A 20,672-nucleotide genomic window follows, 5' to 3' on the forward strand; every position below is an offset into this window, starting at 1 on the left:
TCCATTCATTTTCCTTTTTTAGCTCACATTGGAAGAAGACCTAAAAAGAACATACAACAGGAGGAACTCATTCAAATGAGTGAATTAAAATCAAAACCTTAAAAAAAAAAAAAACTACAAATGGACTCCTTTTTCTTGCTATCTCTTAAATTTGATTTGTATCTCAGATAATTCAGCCTTGCCTTTGGTTCGGATAATCAGACAAATCTCCAGTTCCACTTATGCTTTAATCAAGCAACACTCCCCAGAAATTATGACTTTTCATTCATTCATTCAACAAATTTTTATTGATTCTTTCCTAGTTCAGTTATTATATTTTCATCTTTGTTCAGGTCCAAAACTTTGTAATTATCTTCAATGACTCCCTTGTTGCTCATCCCAATCCAATCCTTGGATCTTCCTTAAAAATATATTCATAGGGGCACCTGGGTGGCTCAGTCAGTTAAGCATCTGCTTTCAGCTCAGGTCATGGTCCCAGGTCCTGGGGTTGAGCCCCTGTTGGGCTCTCTCCTCAGTAGGGAGTCTGCTTCTCCCTCTCTCTCTGCCCCTCCCTCATACACGCTCTCTCTCTTTAATAAATAAATAAATAAAATCTAAGAAAAAATATATTCATTGTGTTTTTCACATCATGGGTATTTTTATTGTTTCATTCATCTGAGGGCTTCATTCATTCTGCCGTAAGAACGAGATGAGAAAGAAAATAAATTCCAATCTGGTATATTCCCAGAACTTCAAATTTCCACCCATCTAAGCACTTCCAACTTTCTGTCAAAATAGTTTCACATCCGTGATTTTATTTTTACCAGAATGAAACATGAGAAGAACACAGTGCCCTTGCATTCATCTCCTTTCCTCTTCTCTCAAATATTTTTTGAGTTCCTACTATGTTTCAGGCATTGTTTTCTGTGCTGGGCACTTTATAATACAAAGCAGAATAAAAATCACTCCCCTCGTGGACCTTACATTCTGAGGACACAGATGCTGAGGAACATAAACCAGTAAAACGTGTCATGTATTAGTGATAAGTATTCAGAAGAAAAATAAAGCAAGGATCGGGGGAGAAAGAATGTGTATGCATAAATAGGTGTGTACAGGGGACAGGTATACTATTACAGATAGGGAGGCTGAGAAAGGCCTCACTGAGGACGTAATATTTGAATAAAGACTGAAAGAGATGAGGTATGGAACCATGGAGCTATTTCGGGGAAGTGTGTCCCAGTCAGAGTAAGTAAATAAGTCAGGCACCCTACAGGTCACTGCATGCCTAATGCTATCCAAGAAGAGCCAGGGAACATGGTGGGTAACATGAAGATGACGGAAGGGTTATTCGAAGTTGAAGAGAACATGTAGTGGGACCAGCATAAAACTCTGGCCTTCCTGTGGGAAGAGAGACCCCTGGAGGATATGAGAAGTGATGTGACATGGTCTGACTTCCAGTCTGTCTGATATGTTGAAATAGACTGAAAGGGAAAAGGGTAGACCAGTTAGTCCTTTCTACATTGTCGTGTATGCAATCAGTTACCTTGGGCTCTTAACAGGTCTAAGAATCAGAACTGTTCTCATCCCCTGGGAGGGACTTGGAGAGGATCTAGAGCACAATTAAAGTAATATTATCCATTCTTGTTTCCACGGTCAGAGTTCATCACTTTAATTCCTCTACATTTCTGAAGCAAGGGAGAAGCCTGATAATTCAGCTTATCCTATTAACCCACTAGAATCCTCTTCTGATCTCTACATCTTATATTAACTTGGCTTTGCATCCTGTTTGTTGCACTCTTAGTATCACAGAGAAAGGTTTCTTGCTTCATGAATTTGCTTCTGGGATAAGTATTAGAAATACATATTCCCAGACTGGGATTCCTAGATCTGGATGGCTTAGGAATCTGTATTTTTAATGAACTTCTCAGGTAATTCTGAAATGCACTAGAATTTGAAAAACACTGTTACAGATCATGGGCTTAGTCAATACAAGGTGTTAAAATGCACACGTCTTTATTTTCCAGATTAATACCAAACAGGTGCTGGAGGCTCCATTCCTTTCTCTGTTCCTGACCCCTAAAAGGTGCTAGTTATGATAATATTCTGTTCTAGATTTTATGTACAAGAGTTTTGACACCAAAAATAAAATAAAACATGATTTTTACGGATAAAATTTTAAAGACCTACATTTTTGCAGTGAAAATAGACATTTTCTTTCCCGATTATAAAAATAACTCCTGCTGCCAGGGAGAGAAAAGAAGGGTGATAGAGGTACAAATTTTCAATGATGAGAAGAGTAAGTTCTGAGGATCTAAAGTCTAGCTTGGTAACTAGAGTTAATAATATGGTATTGTATGTTCGAAAGTTGCTGAGAGTAGATCTGAAGCATTCTCACAGACACGTGAAAAGCTTTAACTATGTGATGTGACAGATGTGTTAATTATCTCGATCTTAGTAATATCCCATAATGTAAATGTTTGTAAATGTAATGTAAAATGTATGTAAATATACATCAATCATTTGATGTATATCAAATCATCATACTCTATATAAAATTGTATCTGTCAATTATTCCCAATTATTCCTCAATAAAGTTTAAAAAAAACATACGTGCTATTGTAAATTGAAACTATAGAGACAAGTGCAAGGCAGAAAGTAAAAATCACCTGGAATCCCAGAACTCTGAGAGAATCAGCCTTACCCTTCATGTGGCCATCCCTTAGAATACGTCTTTATGCACACACATAAACACACAATACATAAAGGGGGTCATGTGAAACTTGCTATTTTTATTGTAGTCATGTTTTAAAAAATGATTTATCTTTTTTTTTTTTAAACTTTTATGTTCCTCTTTTCCCCCTAGCTGGGTAATCAATGTTTGTGATTTGATATTTATTATTTCATACCTTTCTCCCTGATCATACGATCTTATATACTACATATTAAGATGGGATTTGTCATTCTTTTACAAAAATCGGATCAAAGTATATACATTTATAGGCATGTTGCATTTTTTCATGTAATTGATATTACAGAATTCCCTCCATTTAACTGGTATACATCTAACACACTCCATTTAATGGCTGCGGAATAACCACTTATTTAATCATCCTCCTACAATAGGTGACTTTGTCTTTAATTAATTAATTAATAGCTAATTAATTAATTAAAAATAGCCTTGCACGTAAATCTATAGGTACTAGTCCTTTTATTTTTGTCGAGTAGATTCTCACCAGTGGGATTGCCAGGTTAAAGGATATTTATCCTGTGAATGTTAATAACGTTAGAATGAGTCCCAAGAAAGTAAAGACAGTCATATTTCACCAGAATTGCATGAAAATATCCTTTTACCCTCCACCACACCAGACATAGGTAGAATCCTGAAACATTTTGCCAATCAGCTAAATGTGAGATAATATTGCATTGTGGGTTCTATTTTCATTGAATTGTCTTTTGTGATCATTTTACAAGAACTCTGATATTATAGGTATTAACCTTTTACCTGATAGTTTTCATAATCTACTATTTGTATCTTTTATATTTTTATATAGTCTATTTCTGCTTTTTATTTTATACCTTTTAGTTTTTTCCTAAACAAGTAGAATATGAATATATTTGTACACACACACCCTTAGATTTTTTAAAAGTTGTACTTCTTATATTTTAAGCTTTCAATTTGTAAGGGCTTTAATTTTGTATATTTTCAAAGACCCAATTTTCATTTTCTTCAGTTGTCCTGGCATCAAAATGTATTATTTTTATACCGTTCAATTTCCAGCTCATTCTGATACTCAGCCTATGACTGGAGATATTTCTATAATTTAACATACATTTTTTTCAGTTTTAGGTTTTCAAAAAACTCATTTCAGTCTTGCCTTAGCTTTTTCTCTGGTCTTTCTTTCATCCCTGCTCTCAGCACCCTACATATAACCTCTTCCCAATGTCTTCAATGTCTTCCTGCCAACCTTTGCTCCCTATCACCGAGTTGTGCATATTTTCTTCTACTGAGGGAGAGGGAACACTCCTACAGTGTGGCAGAAACTGTGCAAAGAAAGCGGTAATAACAAGATCAGAGAGAAGTGGTCTGCACTGATGAATGACTCCAGTAAGAGAAGGAGAAGGGAAAGCCAAACAGAAAGAGGTATAGAAATCAACAATATCAATTCAGAACAATTCTTGGGAACTTCCCAGAGACACCCCCCACCCCCACCTCGCACTCCTGTGCCCTGACTGCCACTCAGGTAATTTAACGTCTGGCCAACAAGCAAACTGTTTCGTATTATAAGCTCTTCTGGGATACCTTATTATTGAGTCATCTTCCTCTGAAACTGTGAGATATGAATAACCTAAAACACCTTCCCTCTTTTCCTTCTTTCTTCCTTTTTTCTTTCTTCCACCGAATCTCAGCCAGAGGCAGAAAACTACAACATCCTGGAATCCTATAAAAAAGAGTGATCAAACTTACCTCCTGTTGCAAAAACAATGTAAAGTGCGAAATCTTGGGCACTATTTTCAATCTGTCAATGGAGAAAAATAAATGAACATGAATTCTTTCATATTTGATTGACTGGTCATTATCAGATGTTTTCTAAGCCAACCAGACCCAAATTATGTACCTTTTTCCTCACTTTCATTTTGCACTTTTATACACTAAAACTTCTCTGCTCCCTAGGAATAGTGTAATTTCTCAAGCTCAATTAGAAAAAGGTGTGAGAGGGCGCCTGGGTGGCTCAGTGGGTTAAGCCGCTGCCTTCGGCTCAGGTCATGATCTCAGGGTCCTGGGATCGAGTCCCACATCGGGCTCTCTGCTCAGCAGGGAGCCTGTTTCCCCCTCTCTCTCTGCCTGCCTCTCTGCCTACTTGTGATCTCTGTCTGTCAAATAAATAAAATCTTTAAAAAAAAAAAAAAAAGAAAAAAAGAAAAAGGTGTGAGATGGGGCGCCTGGGTGGCTCAGTGGTTTAAAGCCTCTGCCTTCAGCTTGGGTCATGATCCCAGGGTCCTGGGATCGAGCCCCACATTGGGCTCCTTGCTCAGTAGGGAGCCTGCTTTCTCTTCTCTCTCCCTGCCTGCCTCTCTGCCTACTTGTGATCTCTATCAAATAAATAAATAAAATCTAAAAAAAAAAAAAGAAAGAAAAAGGTGTGAGATACATAAGAAGAATTCTTCAGAACTGAACAACTTAGATTTACATGTTCATAGGTCTTTATCAGAAGAGTGAATTTTTGTATGTACAGTTAAATTATATACAAGAGAGTTATAGCTCAGTTTCATAATAAAGTTCACCTTAAATTTTTGGAGAAGTTGCTGTATTACATCTTCAGTCCTCATATTACTGTTTATTCTGACCTTAGTTTCTGATCCAAAGGCTGGAGTGAAAATCGATGTCTGGGAAGAAAACAAAGTTCTTAAAATTACATCAAACTAACAAGAATCAATATGTTGAACCTGGCCTTCTTATGTGCAAAGGAAAAAAAAAATCCCAAATCACCAGTTTAAAAAATTTTGTTCTCTTGTGCTCGCTTTCTTTGTTATTGTTGGGATATCATGTATTTTGCAGCTTTACATTGTTTCTAGAGTAAGTTAGGTAAAACATCATTGGAGGATGTTCAAAACATTTTCACTAGATAATCATACCATTCTCCCCTGTGGTTCAAGATTTCAATCAACTATACCTAAACACAAATGAAAAGTAACATGAATAGTGTTCCCAGACTCTAGAAATGAGGTGGGTTCAGAGATGGGTGGGTTTTGGGGTCTAGGTCTCGACGGAACGTTAGATGAGCCTTATACTGGGAAGTCGGTAAGTAAATGTCATCAAGTGCGTATATTCATAGCATCTCCATGAACAGAAATATGGAGACGGAAATAACTTTTCAGAGTAGATTATGGAGGATGCCCGGAATAAACCCTTGCTAAAGATGAGAGAATTCAATGTTTGTGCACATTGTGAGGCACTGATGAGTCCCTGTGTGTCACATACGACCTGTGCTGATGAGCTCGATGGCACCCGGAGACCCATATATCGTCTGGCACCAAGGGGAGGGTAGGTAACATATGTGATTTGATTTTGTTTATAGGAAGAATCTTCATGGGGTTTGGCAACAGGAGAAGATCAGGACTCGGAGACCTAGATCATAATGTCTTACAACTTCAACTGGGTCAACCCACTAGACGTTAAGGCCTGAAGAGTCTTCTTTAGGATTTCATTTATAAAATAAGAGAGTGGGACTAGATGGTCTCCAAGAGTCCTTCCAAACTGCCAACATACAATGAATTTGGAATCATGTTTGTCAGAGGTTTAGATCAGTTTTGTTGGCCAAAACACACAATAGAAGAAAATCATTTATTATTATTATACACATAGAAATACACCACAGGTCAAGTCAGTAGTTTAACTTATGTACAGATGTCATCATCTGAGCCTCTAATATGGGTGTTGTCCATGTCCTAACGATACTGGTGTTCTCATGGGGTTTCGTGACATAAAAACACATCTTACGACTCTATCAATTTAAATTCCTAGATGCCGCTCATGGCACATCTACAGATAGAGTTCTTTTTGGGCTTGGGGGTTTGTTCTGTTTTCTTGACTTATTAAATTGCAGCGAAAGGCATCTGCAGGACCTCGGTGTCGTTCCAGCTGGATCTCTTTTAACCAACAACAATAAAGCTAATGTAAATCACATTCTTCTTTTGGGCCATTGTGCTGAGTGCTTAGCCTACCTCATTCCTTTTAGCCCCATCCACCTTGCAAAGTGGGAAGGATAAAGGAATGACAGCTAAGTGATGGAGGTATGTTTTAACTTTGTTCAGCAAGAACTGGAAAGCGGGTGGTCGGGCTGCAGCACCCAAGCATGTAGACCCTACACGGTGCTGCCAACCTAGGGCCAATGTCATTCTTCGCACGGGGAGGAGGGCCTGTCTGGAAGCTGCTCGTCTGGAACGGGGTGGTTTTCACAGCCTTCTTTAACACGAACCAGCCCCATAAGATGATGATACAGTGTAATTATGAGGCATAGAAACCAGGGCAATTGGTAGTTGCGCAACTATAGGGGACTATCAATATCACTTTATGGCTAAGAGGAAATTCTGGAGCCAGAAAAATGTCTAATTCGAGCGAAGAATTCACAAGGGAGGTTTCTCCCCACCAGCCTCCAAAGGCATTCTACAGCCGTGTTCCCAAGGGTAGAAGAAGGAATCAGGCAGAAAAGCCCTCCAGGAGAAAAGCTTCAGAGGAACGAGTTAACATTTCGTATTAAAGGGTTTAGAATGGTACCTGGCGCAGAGTAAGTGCTTTTTAAGTATTTATTAAATGAATGGATGAATAATTGCTGAAGTACATGACATGAAAAATTTGAGTTCTAGGAAAAAAATGATATATTTCCTACCTTCAGCAAAGTGAAATGCCTTACAAAAACTGTGGAAGGGCGCTGATAAATTTAACATGTTAAGTGAAAAATCAGAATACAAATTATGTCTAAAGTACAACTACGCTTGCATAAAAAAATATGTATATATGTACAAGGCCTGGAAGGGAACGTGCAGAAAGGAGAAATTTGATTTATTAGAATAATAGGTCTGTAGCTCGCTTTATTTCTTTATTTAAATCACAGTGTTCAAATGTGCTTTGAACTCAGCTCTGTCGTGGCACTTACATTATGCTCATGCCATTTGCTGATGCGTTGGTTTCCTTACCCGAGACCCAAGCCCGTGCTGGCAGGGACCTGGACGGAGCCATCTTGCTATTCCCGGGGCTTGGCACACAGCCAGCCCCTGAGCCAGGGTTCACCCACTGCATTGGTTAATACTGGAGTTCTGGGCTCAGACAAAGCTGGATTCAAGCTCAGAGCTGCTACTTAAAAGTAGTGTGCCCTAACAAATGACGTCACCTCTGCGAACCTTCCTTACTGGATGCATGTAAGGGAGGGAAGTAACAGTACCTATTTCATAGGATTGTTTTAGAGACTGAGGTAATTCATCAAAATCCAATTTAAAACAGTTGAATGCCTAACACACAGAGAGCATGTGATAAATATTAGACGACTGCTATTTATTGTGACTATTTTTAAGTGTAAGTCAAATTGAGTGCCATTGTTAGAGAAACAGACATTATTTGAAATGACATGAATGGAACTACCACTCACTTCATGGTTGTAGAAGTGCCCGTTAATGGAGACCCTGTGCTTCTGTCTCTCTTTTCCGTCCATCGCTGGAGGCTTCATCCTTTTTCTCACCAGCGTAGCTTCACTCATGGTTCGATAGAGCAACGGGGATTCTGGCTCTTCTCCTGCGTAAGGCTTCAGAGTGCTACTGTGATAAGATAAATAATCTGGGAAGGATAAAGGTTATAAGGCCACATCATTTAGCCGCCTACCTCCTTGGGTGGATTTTAATATGTATTTGATAAGAAAATATGTAGCTAAGCAGTGAACTATAATGTTTTCAAACACTAGGAAACAGTATTCTATTTTACCCTGGGATTTAAAAAAAAATTCCTGTTGTCATTAGCATGTCATCCAATAGGCATGAGATATTTCATCTTCTTCTAGCACTGGTGCTTAGATATCGATAGGTTTTTATGGTATCTTTGATGCTGGCACATTGGATTTCCCCTGGGTTTAGAAGAGTGTTTTTATTTTTTTAAATTTTTTTAATTTTTTATTTATTGATTTTTAAAGATTTTTATTTATTTATTTGACAGACAGATCACAAGCCGGCAGAGAGGCAGGCAGAGAGAGAGAGGAGGAAGCAGGCTCCCCACTGAGCAGAGAGCCTGATGCGGGACTCGATCCCAGGACCCCTGGGATCATGACCTGAGCCTGAGCCGAAGGCAGAGGCTTTAACCCACTGAGCCACCCAGGCGCCCCTAGAAGAGTGTTTTTAAAGGGCAGACAGGAAGGACTCTTATATAAAAGATGCCAAGAGCCATTAGACAAAGAAAAGGGAACCTTGGAAGGAGCATCATGTTTGTTATTAAATATGGGTTGTTATGGAGACGGCAGGAAGGACTGTGATGGAAAAAATAAATAAACATTGGAAGTTGTTGATCGATTCATGAGGCTAATGTCAGCAGGATACCCTTTTTGGTCTAAAATCAGCTTGATAGGGGCTCCTGGGTGGCTCAGTGGGTTAAACCTCTGCCTTCAGCTCAGGTCATGATCTCAGGGTCCTGGGATCGAGTCCCGCATCGGGCTCTGTGCTCAGCAGGAAGCCTGCTTCCTCCTCTCTCTCTGCCTGCCTCTCTGCCTACTTGTGATCTCTCTCTCTCTCTCTGTGTCAAATAAATAAATAAAATCTTTAAAAAAATCAGCCTGGTAATAGGACTACCCCAGAAAGAGGAACCCTGCTCCCAGCCTCAGTCATCAGCTCCTCCCTCCTTGGATCTCCATATATTATGTGAAAACCAAATCTATGTAAGATACACAATATCAGTACTGACGCTTAGCAGGGTCTTAGTAAATGAAAGCTGCTAATATTACTACTATTACGTCGTCATTATGGCTTCCGAGGTCCCATGTCGTAGAAGCTGCCGTTTACCGTTGGTTTGTCAAGTTTGATATGAACTTACTTGATGTTCAAGTTGATTTCTCTTTTTAAAATAAGCACTTGATGGGGCACCTGGGTGGCTCAGTGGGTTGAGCCTCTGCCTTCGGCTCAGGTCACGGTTTTGGGGTCCTGGGATCGAGCCCCGCACTGGGCTCTCTGCTCAGCGGTGAGCCTGCTTCCCCCTCTCTCTGCCTGCCTCTCTGCCTACTTGTGATCTCTCTCTCTCTGTCAAATAAATAAACAAAATCTTTAAAAAAATAATAAGTGCTTGAAATAATTCTTTCAAATACAGTGATCCCAGTATATCCTCCTCTTTCTGGGAAGGAGTGCTATGTAAATATCTATTAACTAACTAAATCATTCAACTTCTAAAAAGATGTTGAATCCAACCTGAGGGGATTGGTCTAACATAAAAGGCTCCTGAGTATAACAAATGATCCTAATCCTTCAGGAAAATATTGAAGAATTTTATGTACATGTTTATTTAAACCATTAGCTAATCTAGTAAGTCTAAGTGACATGATGTAATTTTAAAAATCATTGTATTTTTATATAGTAAAGTAAGGTTCTTAAACATCATATGAGAACTGTATTTTATATAGTAAAGTAAGGTTCTTAAACATCATATGAGAACATTAGTATGATCCTAAGAGATGTTTTTAATATGAGAGATTTATTAATTAGTGGTGTGTAAAATGTTAAAATTTCAGAGAAACATTTAGGATACACCCCTTACATTAAAAAAAAAAGGTCTCTCCATTAGTTAAAAATTTGGTACTTACCTTCTTGGGAATTTGTTGCTTCAGATGCTGGAATCTGGGTCCTGTCCAGATGACTAATGTGGTAAAGATCATCAAATTCCCCCCAGCGTGTCATTCCCCTGAAAAGTAATAAAATCTTGTAATGACATCAATGCTATTTGTATGAGGCTCATGGTGTTTTTCAGATTTATAGTATTAATATAGTGTTGAGGGGCTCCATAGGTAAGCATACCCTAAATTATAACAATTTTAATATTATTAAAATTGTATTTATACCAGAACGGTCAGTATGTGTTTTAAATACTTTCTGTACTTATTTTAAGCAAATCTGATATAATAATTCAGTTAGAACCTGAAAGCAAGGTTATATAGATTCTATAAAATGTGTATGCAAATAGAATTAGTAGAGATCATCACAATCCATTGTTCCACAGATAGCTTGCCATGCTCTTAGGAGAGTTTAGATGTAAGTGTTCTTTCTGCCAACATGCTTTGGGTTACTATTGTATTCGGAGAATTCTTAGGTGCAGTGTTCTCAGTAAGTTGTGGTGCCTGTCTTTAAGGTGCCAAATTCAGGGGGACAAACATGGCTCACCATATGAGTGTTTGGCCCTTTTTGCTCCCTAACTCATCTTAGTAGAAAGTATCAGGGTCTTTTGTTGTGCTTTTAAGGTTTTATTTATTTGAGAAAGTGAGAGAGAGCACAAGCAGAGAGAGAGAGGCAGAGGGAGAGGGAGGAGTCTCCCGGCTGAGCAGGGAACCCAATGTGGGACTTGATCCCAGGCCTGAGCTGAAGGCAGACACTTAACCCATGGAGCTACCCAGGTGCCCCGCTTCCGAAAGCATCAGCTTTGAGCTCTGGGTAATTCAAAGTCACCCGTATGTAACTGTTGCACATGACTATAGTTGAGGGCAGTTACCCAGAGCTGTTCAAAGAAAACTGGATGGAACGTGATGCGGGTCTCCTAGTGCAACTTGCCCAAGCACACGACTGTTAGTGCGGCTCTGACTGCTTCAGGGGGTGTACGGTTGGTAAATTTACACTGTGGGGAGGTTTTCTGAGGAGATGCAAAATAAAAAGGAGGTAGTAATTTGATAAACAAATGGAATGTGGTCATTTTTCTACGTGTGCTGTAAGGAAAAAAAAAAAACAACAACAACTACATTATTAAGGTTATTCAAATGTACACCGTCTGGCTTCTGTTCTCTATGTCATTCTGTCACGATCTGTACAAAATGAGCCAAAGCTGATTTTATTAAAAAACAGAACTGAAAACTGGTGCAAGCAAACATAACCTCAGTAAGGCTGGGTGGTTGCTATTGTTTTTGAGAAAAATTTTGGAAGATTTTCGACACAAAATACTTGTACCAGCTAGGAAAGATCAAAGTATCGCCCACAGGATCGTTTCCATAAAGGATCACAGGTGGTCACGGTTCAAACCAACTGATTTGTATTTAAGCTTCTACCACTCCCTCTAAGCTGACTCAGGGTGACTCATTCCGAAGATAATTAGAACAAGTGAGCCTGACGAACTGATGATGCTCTCAATGGGTGAATGGAAAGACCAGACCGAGGCCCTTCCCACCGCCGAGTACATAACTTTCACGGCTTCTCCTCCACGTCCACCCACTGAAGATCCCCCATCTGGGACCCGGTGGGAGCAGAGGGAGAAGCTCTGCCCACAGACAGGAGCCCAGGACGAAAAAGGGCCATGAGAAGTGAGAACGAGGGTGGGACGCCTGGGTGGCTCAGAGGGTTAAAGCCTCTGCCTTCGGCTCGGATCGTGATCTCAGGGTCCTGGGATCGAGCCCTGCATCGGGCTCTCTGCTCAGCGAGAAGCCTCTTTCCCCCCTCTCTCTCTGCCTGCCTCTCTGCCTATTTGTGATCTCTCTCTGTCAAATAAATAAGTAAAATATTAAAAAAAAAAAGTGAGAATGAGGGAATCACCCCTTTATTCACAGGATTTCCTTCATGGCTCGGAATTTAAGTGGATGTCACCTTATGGGTGGCAGCCAGGGTGACTGTGTCTAGGACCGGACTGACACAAAATAGGTCCTCAGGTAGTCCTGTGCTCTGTAGGGAACCAGAGGCTAAGGAACAGCCATTGTAAATCATGCTGCCCCTTCTTGTGGGGTGTTGAGCTGGTTCCCATGGAAGATTCTTGGCTACTTGACCACCATGGAATCTAATCTTGGTCTTGAGTGTGAGAGGGGCAGCATCTCTTTCTGATCATTCTCGACCTCCAGAAGGATCTGATACACCACGGGGGTGCCTTTCACTTCGAATGTTCCAGGAAGTTTCAATGCTGTGGTAAAGGGCAAGCCAACTTCTCTAGGAAATTCTTTCTCTACTTGAAATGAAAGATCATTCCTGTTTCGTTCACAGCCATGTTCTTGCTGATAAACACTGAAAAATGCCATTGGTGTCGATGGAAGGCACATCATGAGAATATTCGTTTCTAACCTACCACCGTGTATGCAGAGGCATCAGTATTACTCTGCCCACCTGGTTTCTTGAAACTTGTGCCTGAATTGAGGATTTTTAGGAACAAGCGTTTTGAATTTTAATTCAAAAATTTAAAAATACCTTGGGGGTAGCCATTTAAAAAAAGACTTCACGTGATCATTCGAGTACCTCACTGCATCTCCTCGACATCTTCCCTTAATGCTCCATACTTATTAAGTTTTCATGACTTGAAGAATGAAAATGCATCAAAAGCAACCGGCTGGTCGGAGAACTTTGCAATGAGTGTTTAAGCATAGGAACGATGATAGCTCATTTTGCCAAATTCATATCTTGCACAGTAATCTCAACGCAGAGCCCGGGGTTAATGTCTCCTTTTACAGGATGCTCCTAGTCATTTAGAATCATCAGCGCCATCAGTCATCTGGTCTCTGAAGGTGAGGGACGCACGGCTTCATCAGGCTGCCTACGTCTGTGGTCTCCCTTCTCTTCCGAGAACACTGGACCCTTCGCCCATCGGCAACCCTTAGCCTGGATGGGAGACTAGTCAGAAGTGGTAGATGGAGACAGTTTTCACAAGAGAGCAGAGGTACTGGGCTTGTGGGCTTGATTCAAGACTCTATTTTGAGTTTCTTCTTCGTGCCAGGCACACTACGGAGTACCGAGATAACAGATGAATAAGGTATGTTCCATACTCTGAAAAAGCTTGCGGGCCAGAGAGGTATGTGCATAAAATGCAATTAATGGCGTATTTTGGAAGTGACTAGAAAAATTGTCAGTGCACCCCATACTCATGAAAGGGTCAGAAAAGGCTTTCTGTGGAATGTGTTCCCTTGTTCCCTGACCAGAGTTTGAAAAGACTGAGAGAAGGGAGTCGGGCAAATGGATGCTAAAAAGCAGGGAGACTTTCCAGGAGGCAGGCAAGGAAGATGCTGCATGGTATGTAGAGGGAATTACAAAATATTCAGAGCTGCTGGACCATCGTATCTGAACAAATCGGCCAGGTGCATATCAGAGTGGGTGTCAGTGGTTTTTCCAAACACAAGTGGATACGTGGGCTCCCCCTGCTTACGGTGGAAGATCAGATAAGGAAAAAGTCCTGGCTCTCTCTTCATCCTCTCTTCCTAGGACCCGAGCCTATCCGGAAATAGATGTTATACATGGCAGGATGGGTAAGGAGAGGGCTCGGTACCTCCACGTATGTACCGCAGGGAGATAAGCTGGAAAGTTGAGGATTAAAAAGGAAGGAAAGTAGGGAATTAGGAAGAAAAAAGAAAAAAAAATTGTATGTACGATTCCTTCTGGGAATATTTATTTTTCTAAAATTTGCAGAGGAAAATGAAAAAAAAAATCAGCTCAACTTCTGTATTCAGGGTAAAAAACCTACACAGAGGATCGCCTTGTGCAGTTGCTGAACTTCAGGGGCACTTTGCTGTGCTCTGTTGAACAGGATCAGGACAATCAGGTGGGGCATAATTAAAGCTCCTTTCCAGAAAGCGGGAAGAGCCTTCTGTTCCAAGGAGCGGAGAAATTTACACTTTATCCCCTTTTGGTAACCAGGCCTAATGGAATCTTGCCTTTATATTTTGTCTTTTCTAATAAAGGAATTCAGTCTTCTGGGAGAGAAGCAACACAGCAGAGGGGTACACCTGAGGTCTGCTACACGGTATTTGGAGATTTTGCACAAATTACCCAAACTCTCAGAGCCCTGGGCTCCGAACACCTACTTCACAGAGTTGCTGGGGATCAGATCAGATGAGATCCTATTATAAGCATTCGGGCTCCCATCTTTAAGAGTCCACACAATAAGGGCAGGTAAATAGGAGGGTCATCTTCTGAGACGTTAAAACATGAAAGACAGCTTACCTTCCGGAAAAGACATCGGGCGACTTCACTTTAGTAAAAGAAGGGATTTGCTTCTCATCTTGGATTTTCAGTTGTATAGGACGTTTTACTCCCCAGGAAATGTCCAACATTCCTTCAACGATTGGTTCTCCATCTTTAGTCTGGGGAAGAAACCAATTGGCTCAAACATGGTTTTTGTATTATTGATAGAAGGTAAATCTTTTAACTGAAAATGTAGAAGTCAAGTCTGTAAGACATCTTAGTAAATAAAAATAAATCCTCCAGTGGGGTTCTTTGGTTTTTCAATTTATCCTTAAAATAATACATTTTTGTTAATAGCTAAAACCACCCAAGTCATGGTGTACTTGATGGGTAACGACATACCCACCAGAGGGCGCAGTATGTGGAAAATGCTTTTCTGAACTCCATGATTCTTCAATGAGCTCAAAGATTAATTCTGTAATCTTCAAATTATAGCAGAACTAAAAGCTGTACCAAACTAGAAATCAGGAGGACAGCTCTTCAAAGACTTAGTGGCTGTTTCTTCATTTCTGAATAGAAAATTTAAACTCACAAATTATGCAGAATGAGCGAAAAATGTATGGAAACATTGTTAAATGTGTAACAAAGTATTTATTTGAACAAAAAAAGAATCATTTGACTAGTCTTTAAATTGGAAACATAACAAAAGAAGGAAATTCTATGCAAACATGGACTGTGAGGGGTGCCTGGGTGGCTCAGTCGGTTAAGCATCAGCCTTTAGCTCAGCCATGATCCCAGAGTCCTGGGATGGAGCCTGTGGTCAGGCTCCCTGCTCTGGAGAGAGCCTTGATTCTCTCCCTGCTGCTCTGCCAGCTTTTGCTCTCTCTCTCCATCTCTGCCAAATAGATAAATAAAATCTTTAAAAAAAAAATCAATTGTGAGCATTTACTTACTCTGTAGATGTAATACTAATACCAAAGCATAGTTCCATAGAACTTATTTTGAAATCAATTTTCTCTTGTCTATGTAAAAGCCTTTCTGTAATTAAAGTAACATGTTGTCATTACAGAAATTTCAAAAAATATTGAAATGAAGAGGAGTCATATTCCAACCATCCAATAACAACTACAACAACCAATAACTACTATTATCATGAAAAAAAATTATTAGAAAACGTAAATGACTCAATAGAAATGACTTTTTATTTGAGAGGGTAATGAAAAGTCCAGACTCTGGAATCGGACAGACCTGTGTTCGAACCCTGGCTCTGCCACTTCCCAGCTGCGCGACCTTGGATGAGATGCTGAGCACCTTTAAACGTGCTGCTTCTGAAGAAGGGACATATAATAATACCTGACTCACAGGACCCGATATTTAATAAGTGCTCAATAATCATTATGACTTATTATTTCTTTGGCTGATAAACTTATTTCTGAGTCACTCCTGAAACAAAAATGTGCTCCTTCTCCCACTTCTGAATCCATGGTTCAGACTACTGAGAGATCAGGTTACCACTCAGCTGTTTTTAGCAACCAACCAAACATAATTTGGTCTCGGAGATGGCAGCTCGTGATGCAGGTCCTACATTTTAGCTATTGATGCAGAGCAACCCTTCTTTGTTTAATTATACTTCAGCTAATCCCTTCCAGCAAAAATTCACAGAATAACCGCTCTTCTAAAATGATCTAATTCTTGCTTTCAAAAAGCAATACCCCAGACTGCTATCAGACAATGCTGGGTTTTCTCATGCAAGGAGTATCAGAATAGTTTTTAATTTCACAGAGCATCTCCCTTTAGAGATTAACTAGATAAATTATCACAGAAGGCTTGTATACACTTATTTAATCTCGTCTAAATCTGTAGGCCTCTTCTCTTCTAGATCTACGCCAGTATCCTTGGTGATCTCAAGGATCCCTATACATTAAATTAACCTAAACTAATGGCTTACAACTTTGTATTCCCAGCCCAAACTGTCCCCTGAACTCAGGTGTCCAACTGCCTACCTGACATCGAATTTAATATCTTCCTAATTAACTCTTGATCTCTCTCCCACGAATATTTTCCTCTCCAAGTCTTCCCCATCTTGGCAAATAGCACCCTATCCTTCCAGTTGCTCAGGCCAGGAATTCTGGAGTCGCCTTTCATCTTTCTTTTGCACTCAACATCCAGTGCATTAGCAAATCCTATTAGCTCCGCCTTAACGATACATCCCTAATGTGGCCACACTCACTGTATCCACTGCTATGATACCGGCCCATGCCATTGTCATTGTTTGCTCGGATTACTGCAAGAGTTTTCTTTCTCATTCTTTTCTTTGCCCTTCCCTATACTCCCCATCACTAGAGAGATCCTTTTAAAATAAGTCTTTTTAGATAATGTCACTGTTCTTTGCAAAACTCTTCTGTGGCTTTCCACCTCATTCCAAGCACATACTAAGGTCTTCACAATAATCTCCAAGATCCTCACACCCTGGTGCTTTCCTTTCCACAGTTACGTCTCTAGCCGTGTTGTCCACTAATGCTCAATTCTTTTTTTTTTTTTTTTAAGATTTTACTTATTTATTTGACAGAGAGAAATTACAAGTACACTGAGAGGCAGGCAGAGAGAGAGAGAGAAGGAAGCAGGCTCCCTGCCGAGCAGAGAGCCCGATGCGGGACTCGATCCCAGGACCCTGAGATCATGACCTGAGCCGAAGGCAGTGGCTTAACCCACTGAGCCACCCAGGCGCCCCACTAATGCTCAATTCTCATAAGGTTCCTGTTCCACTGACTTCCCTGTTCTACATCAATTATACAAGCCAGGCTTGGCCCCTTACTCAGGCTGCTGTCTCTGTTTGGAATGCGGGCCCCACAGACTTCTGCAAAGTTGGCTTATTCACAACCTTCAGAGTCTTCGGTTGAATGGTCCTCTTCCCCACCCCACTTAGATCCCCGCTTTGCTACTGTCCCCAGCCTTTATTACCATTGGATATATTGCGTATTTTGTTTCTTGTCTGTCTTCTATAATGTGAAAAGCATAAAGGCAGGACATTCTCTACTGTTTCTTCATTGCTGTATCTGCACCTTCTAGAACAGTGTCTGGCACATGGCACACAATCATTATTTGCTTAATTAACTAGAGTTGAAGAAAGCTACATGTTATCCTCCATATTTTCCCTTTGAACAATGTCTGTTTTTATAACAAAGGATACTTAGAAAATTCTGAATTCTAACTTTACTGACCAGTAAGTACAGATAGAAAGATTAAGCAATCTTAATTGTCTCACTGTGTACTTCTCTTCATGTAATTTAAAAAAAAATTAAATGACTTTTGTATTGTAAGTTGAACACTGTTCATAGAATTGGAAAGAGCATGCCTCAAATCATGTTTGTAATATCAGAATTCAAACATTTTCCTAAAGGAAACAAATATCTTAACATCGTGAATTTTGTAGAAGCTTCAAGTAAAATATAAACAATCATTTTTTAAAGTTTTGACCTTTTATTAAATTTTCCTAAACTATCTTTGCAATTATATATATTCGAGATCTAAGATATAGGACAGTATTGAAATAAAATTTATACCCATTTCTTTGTGAAGGGGTTAGTTATTTCCTTCTTCTATCTATTACATTTGGGAAGATAACTGAAATGTTCAACTGACCTAAATCACTTAAATTCTCTAGTAAAGGCCAGAGTAGTTTGTAAGTTTTCTTCTGTCCCAACGGCAATTTTAAACCAAATCACAGTAGCCTAAAGCCAATGCTTTACCATCAAATTTGAAGATTTGAATCAGAGGTAGAAAAGCCTAAGGTTCCCTGGAACCAGGAAGATACCATAAAGATGTGAAGTGAGCTCCTTTAGGTTACAAGACTGAGCAGAGAGACATGGAGAATGAAGCATTCAAAGAAGGAGAAGAGGAAAAAAGAAAAATCTAAGGCCAGTTTGTAAAACAGCCTGGTAATTTGCACTCCTAAAAATGCTTTCTAGTTTCAGGACTTTTCTGAATTCTTTCACATCTTAACATTTGTTTTAACATAGCACACATCCATTGGAATCTAACTGATTCATCTTAATGACCAAATCAAACTATGTTATCATCCGTATCATATTTATTTGAGCAATCCCCCACTGGTGTAGACTTAAGATATCTCCAAATTCTATTACAAATGATGTCACTGTGGGACGACACCACCTTCTCTATACATTCTGGTACATTTATCAGAAAGTATTATGATAGATTTCTCGTGGAATTGCTGTGCAAAATAATTTTTATACATTGTTTTAAAAATAGAAAGTAAATAGTTCATTATAATAATTTTAAATGCTTTCCTATCCCTAAAACTGCTTAAAAAGTCACATGTACCAGGACAGGGATCTTGTGATAAAGCCTAAAAATAAAAATAATGATCAAGTCAAAGATTCACCTGTTTGTCCAGACCACTTGTGCTGCTAGATTACGGACTCCAACTTACCCTGATTCCTTTATACCTTCATGGAATTTCTTTCTGGGGATCAAACCGTATTGTATTTCTTTGGTGGGCTTACCTGTCCATATACAATATGCAGATTTTTCTGGGTCCCATAAAAAATGTTATAGGTCTTCAATAAAGAATTGAGTTGTTCTCTAAAAAAAAAAGTTACATTTGGTTACAATCAGGCTTTTTAACAGTAAAAGGCAATAACAGTGCTTTCAGTTCATACAGGTATGAGAAAGAAATGATTAATGGAATCTACACTCTTCTGTCATTTTCACTTATTGCTGGTCATTGAAAATGAAGTCTTGGGACATCAACAAACACTGGAGGGGCTAATTCATAAATAAATAAACAAAGAAGGGAAAATGACTCAGGGCAAAGTGGTGGGGAGACTGTTCTGTGACAGGAGACAGCCACAAAATAGAGATATGGTTTCACATTTCTTTTTGGTTTTGCAACATTTAATCAGCTTAAATTAAGTGCCTAGCATGTGCCTGATACCATGTTTCCTACACGCAGTATAGTAACAGTTCAGAAATGGTCACTGCTCCCAAGTTACTAATCCTTCGTGGCAGGTGGGCTCTGGCAGTGGGAATACTGGTTCCTGCCTCTCTACCCTTCCCCTGTGCCTCCACAGCCTAAGATCCTCACCCTCCTTAACTAACCTATTGGTCCGAGCCATCTTCTCTCACCTGGGTTACTGCGATAGTCTCCTCAAAGCCTCATGTACCTGTAGTCTGTTGTGACAGTGGCTGTTACTTTAATGCAAACCTGATCATCTCTGTCTTCAGCTCAGAACTCTCCAGTATCTTTTCATTATTCAGGATAAAAGCCAACATCCTTCCCATGACTTAAAAGGCCAGATGTGATCTGGACTTCTCTTTCCCTTTGATCTCATTTCCTGCTATTCATTTCTTCACTCACTGCACTCTAGCCACTGGCTTCCTTAATGTTCCTTGAATATGTCAGGCACACTCTAACCTCAGGGCCTTTGCACTTGCTGATCACCCTATCCAGAATGACTTCTCCTCTTACCCCCCACCCAGTGTCACACTGTTTACACATTTTCTTTAACTTTTTACTCAGAAGGCACCATCTCAATCTAAAGGTTTGCCCTCTCCCAACATTCATACCCTGCCTTCTTACCTCTGCCCCTTCATCACCTCTAACCTTGTACACATTTAATTTATTTGTCTGATATTTGGTCTCTCTCTCCATAGCTCCATGAGAACAGGTGTTCCTGTATGTTTTGTTTGCACTATATTCCATGTGCCCAGAAAAGTGTTTGGTACATAGTAAGAACTCTATGAACACCAGTTGAATGAAATGATCAGAGAAATTCTTATTCCTAAAATATGAAACATACCAAATAAAGGAGGGAAAGCTTTTTTATACAAGCAGTTTAATGGGGGGGGGGAATCTTATATTAAATTTCCAAATATATCATTTGTTAAAATTTTTATGATCTTCAATATCTTCTCCCTCCCCTAAGAATACTGGATCTATGAGGGTGGGGATTTTGGTCTATTTTATTCATTATTGTCTTCCCAGTGCTAGAGCAGAGACTTTTTCATAGTAGGCTCTTAATCAATGAATGCTTACTGAATATTGAATGATGGAATTCACGTATATTGACTTT

General features: G+C 39.7%; 1 protein-coding gene across 5 annotated transcripts in view; it reads right to left on the reverse strand.

The window, feature by feature from the left end:
• RASSF6 (Ras association domain family member 6) overlaps positions 1 to 20,672 on the reverse strand; it is a 53,322-nt gene that overhangs the window by 3,753 nt on the left and 28,897 nt on the right. For all 5 annotated transcript variants that reach the window (XM_032334563.1, XM_032334564.1, XM_032334566.1 and 2 more), the window contains 6 exons: positions 19,104 to 19,182; positions 14,617 to 14,756; positions 10,308 to 10,405; positions 8,124 to 8,308; positions 5,263 to 5,364; positions 4,445 to 4,496 (listed from right to left, as the gene is read on the reverse strand). In XM_032334563.1, the coding sequence (XP_032190454.1) occupies positions 4,445 to 4,496; positions 5,263 to 5,364; positions 8,124 to 8,308; positions 10,308 to 10,405; positions 14,617 to 14,756; positions 19,104 to 19,182 (656 nt within the window). The remainder of the gene's footprint in view (positions 1 to 4,444; positions 4,497 to 5,262; positions 5,365 to 8,123; positions 8,309 to 10,307; positions 10,406 to 14,616; positions 14,757 to 19,103; positions 19,183 to 20,672) is intronic.

This window comes from Mustela erminea, chromosome 2 (assembly GCF_009829155.1).
Source record: "Mustela erminea isolate mMusErm1 chromosome 2, mMusErm1.Pri, whole genome shotgun sequence".
In the NCBI taxonomy this organism is placed as follows: domain Eukaryota; kingdom Metazoa; phylum Chordata; class Mammalia; order Carnivora; family Mustelidae; genus Mustela; species Mustela erminea.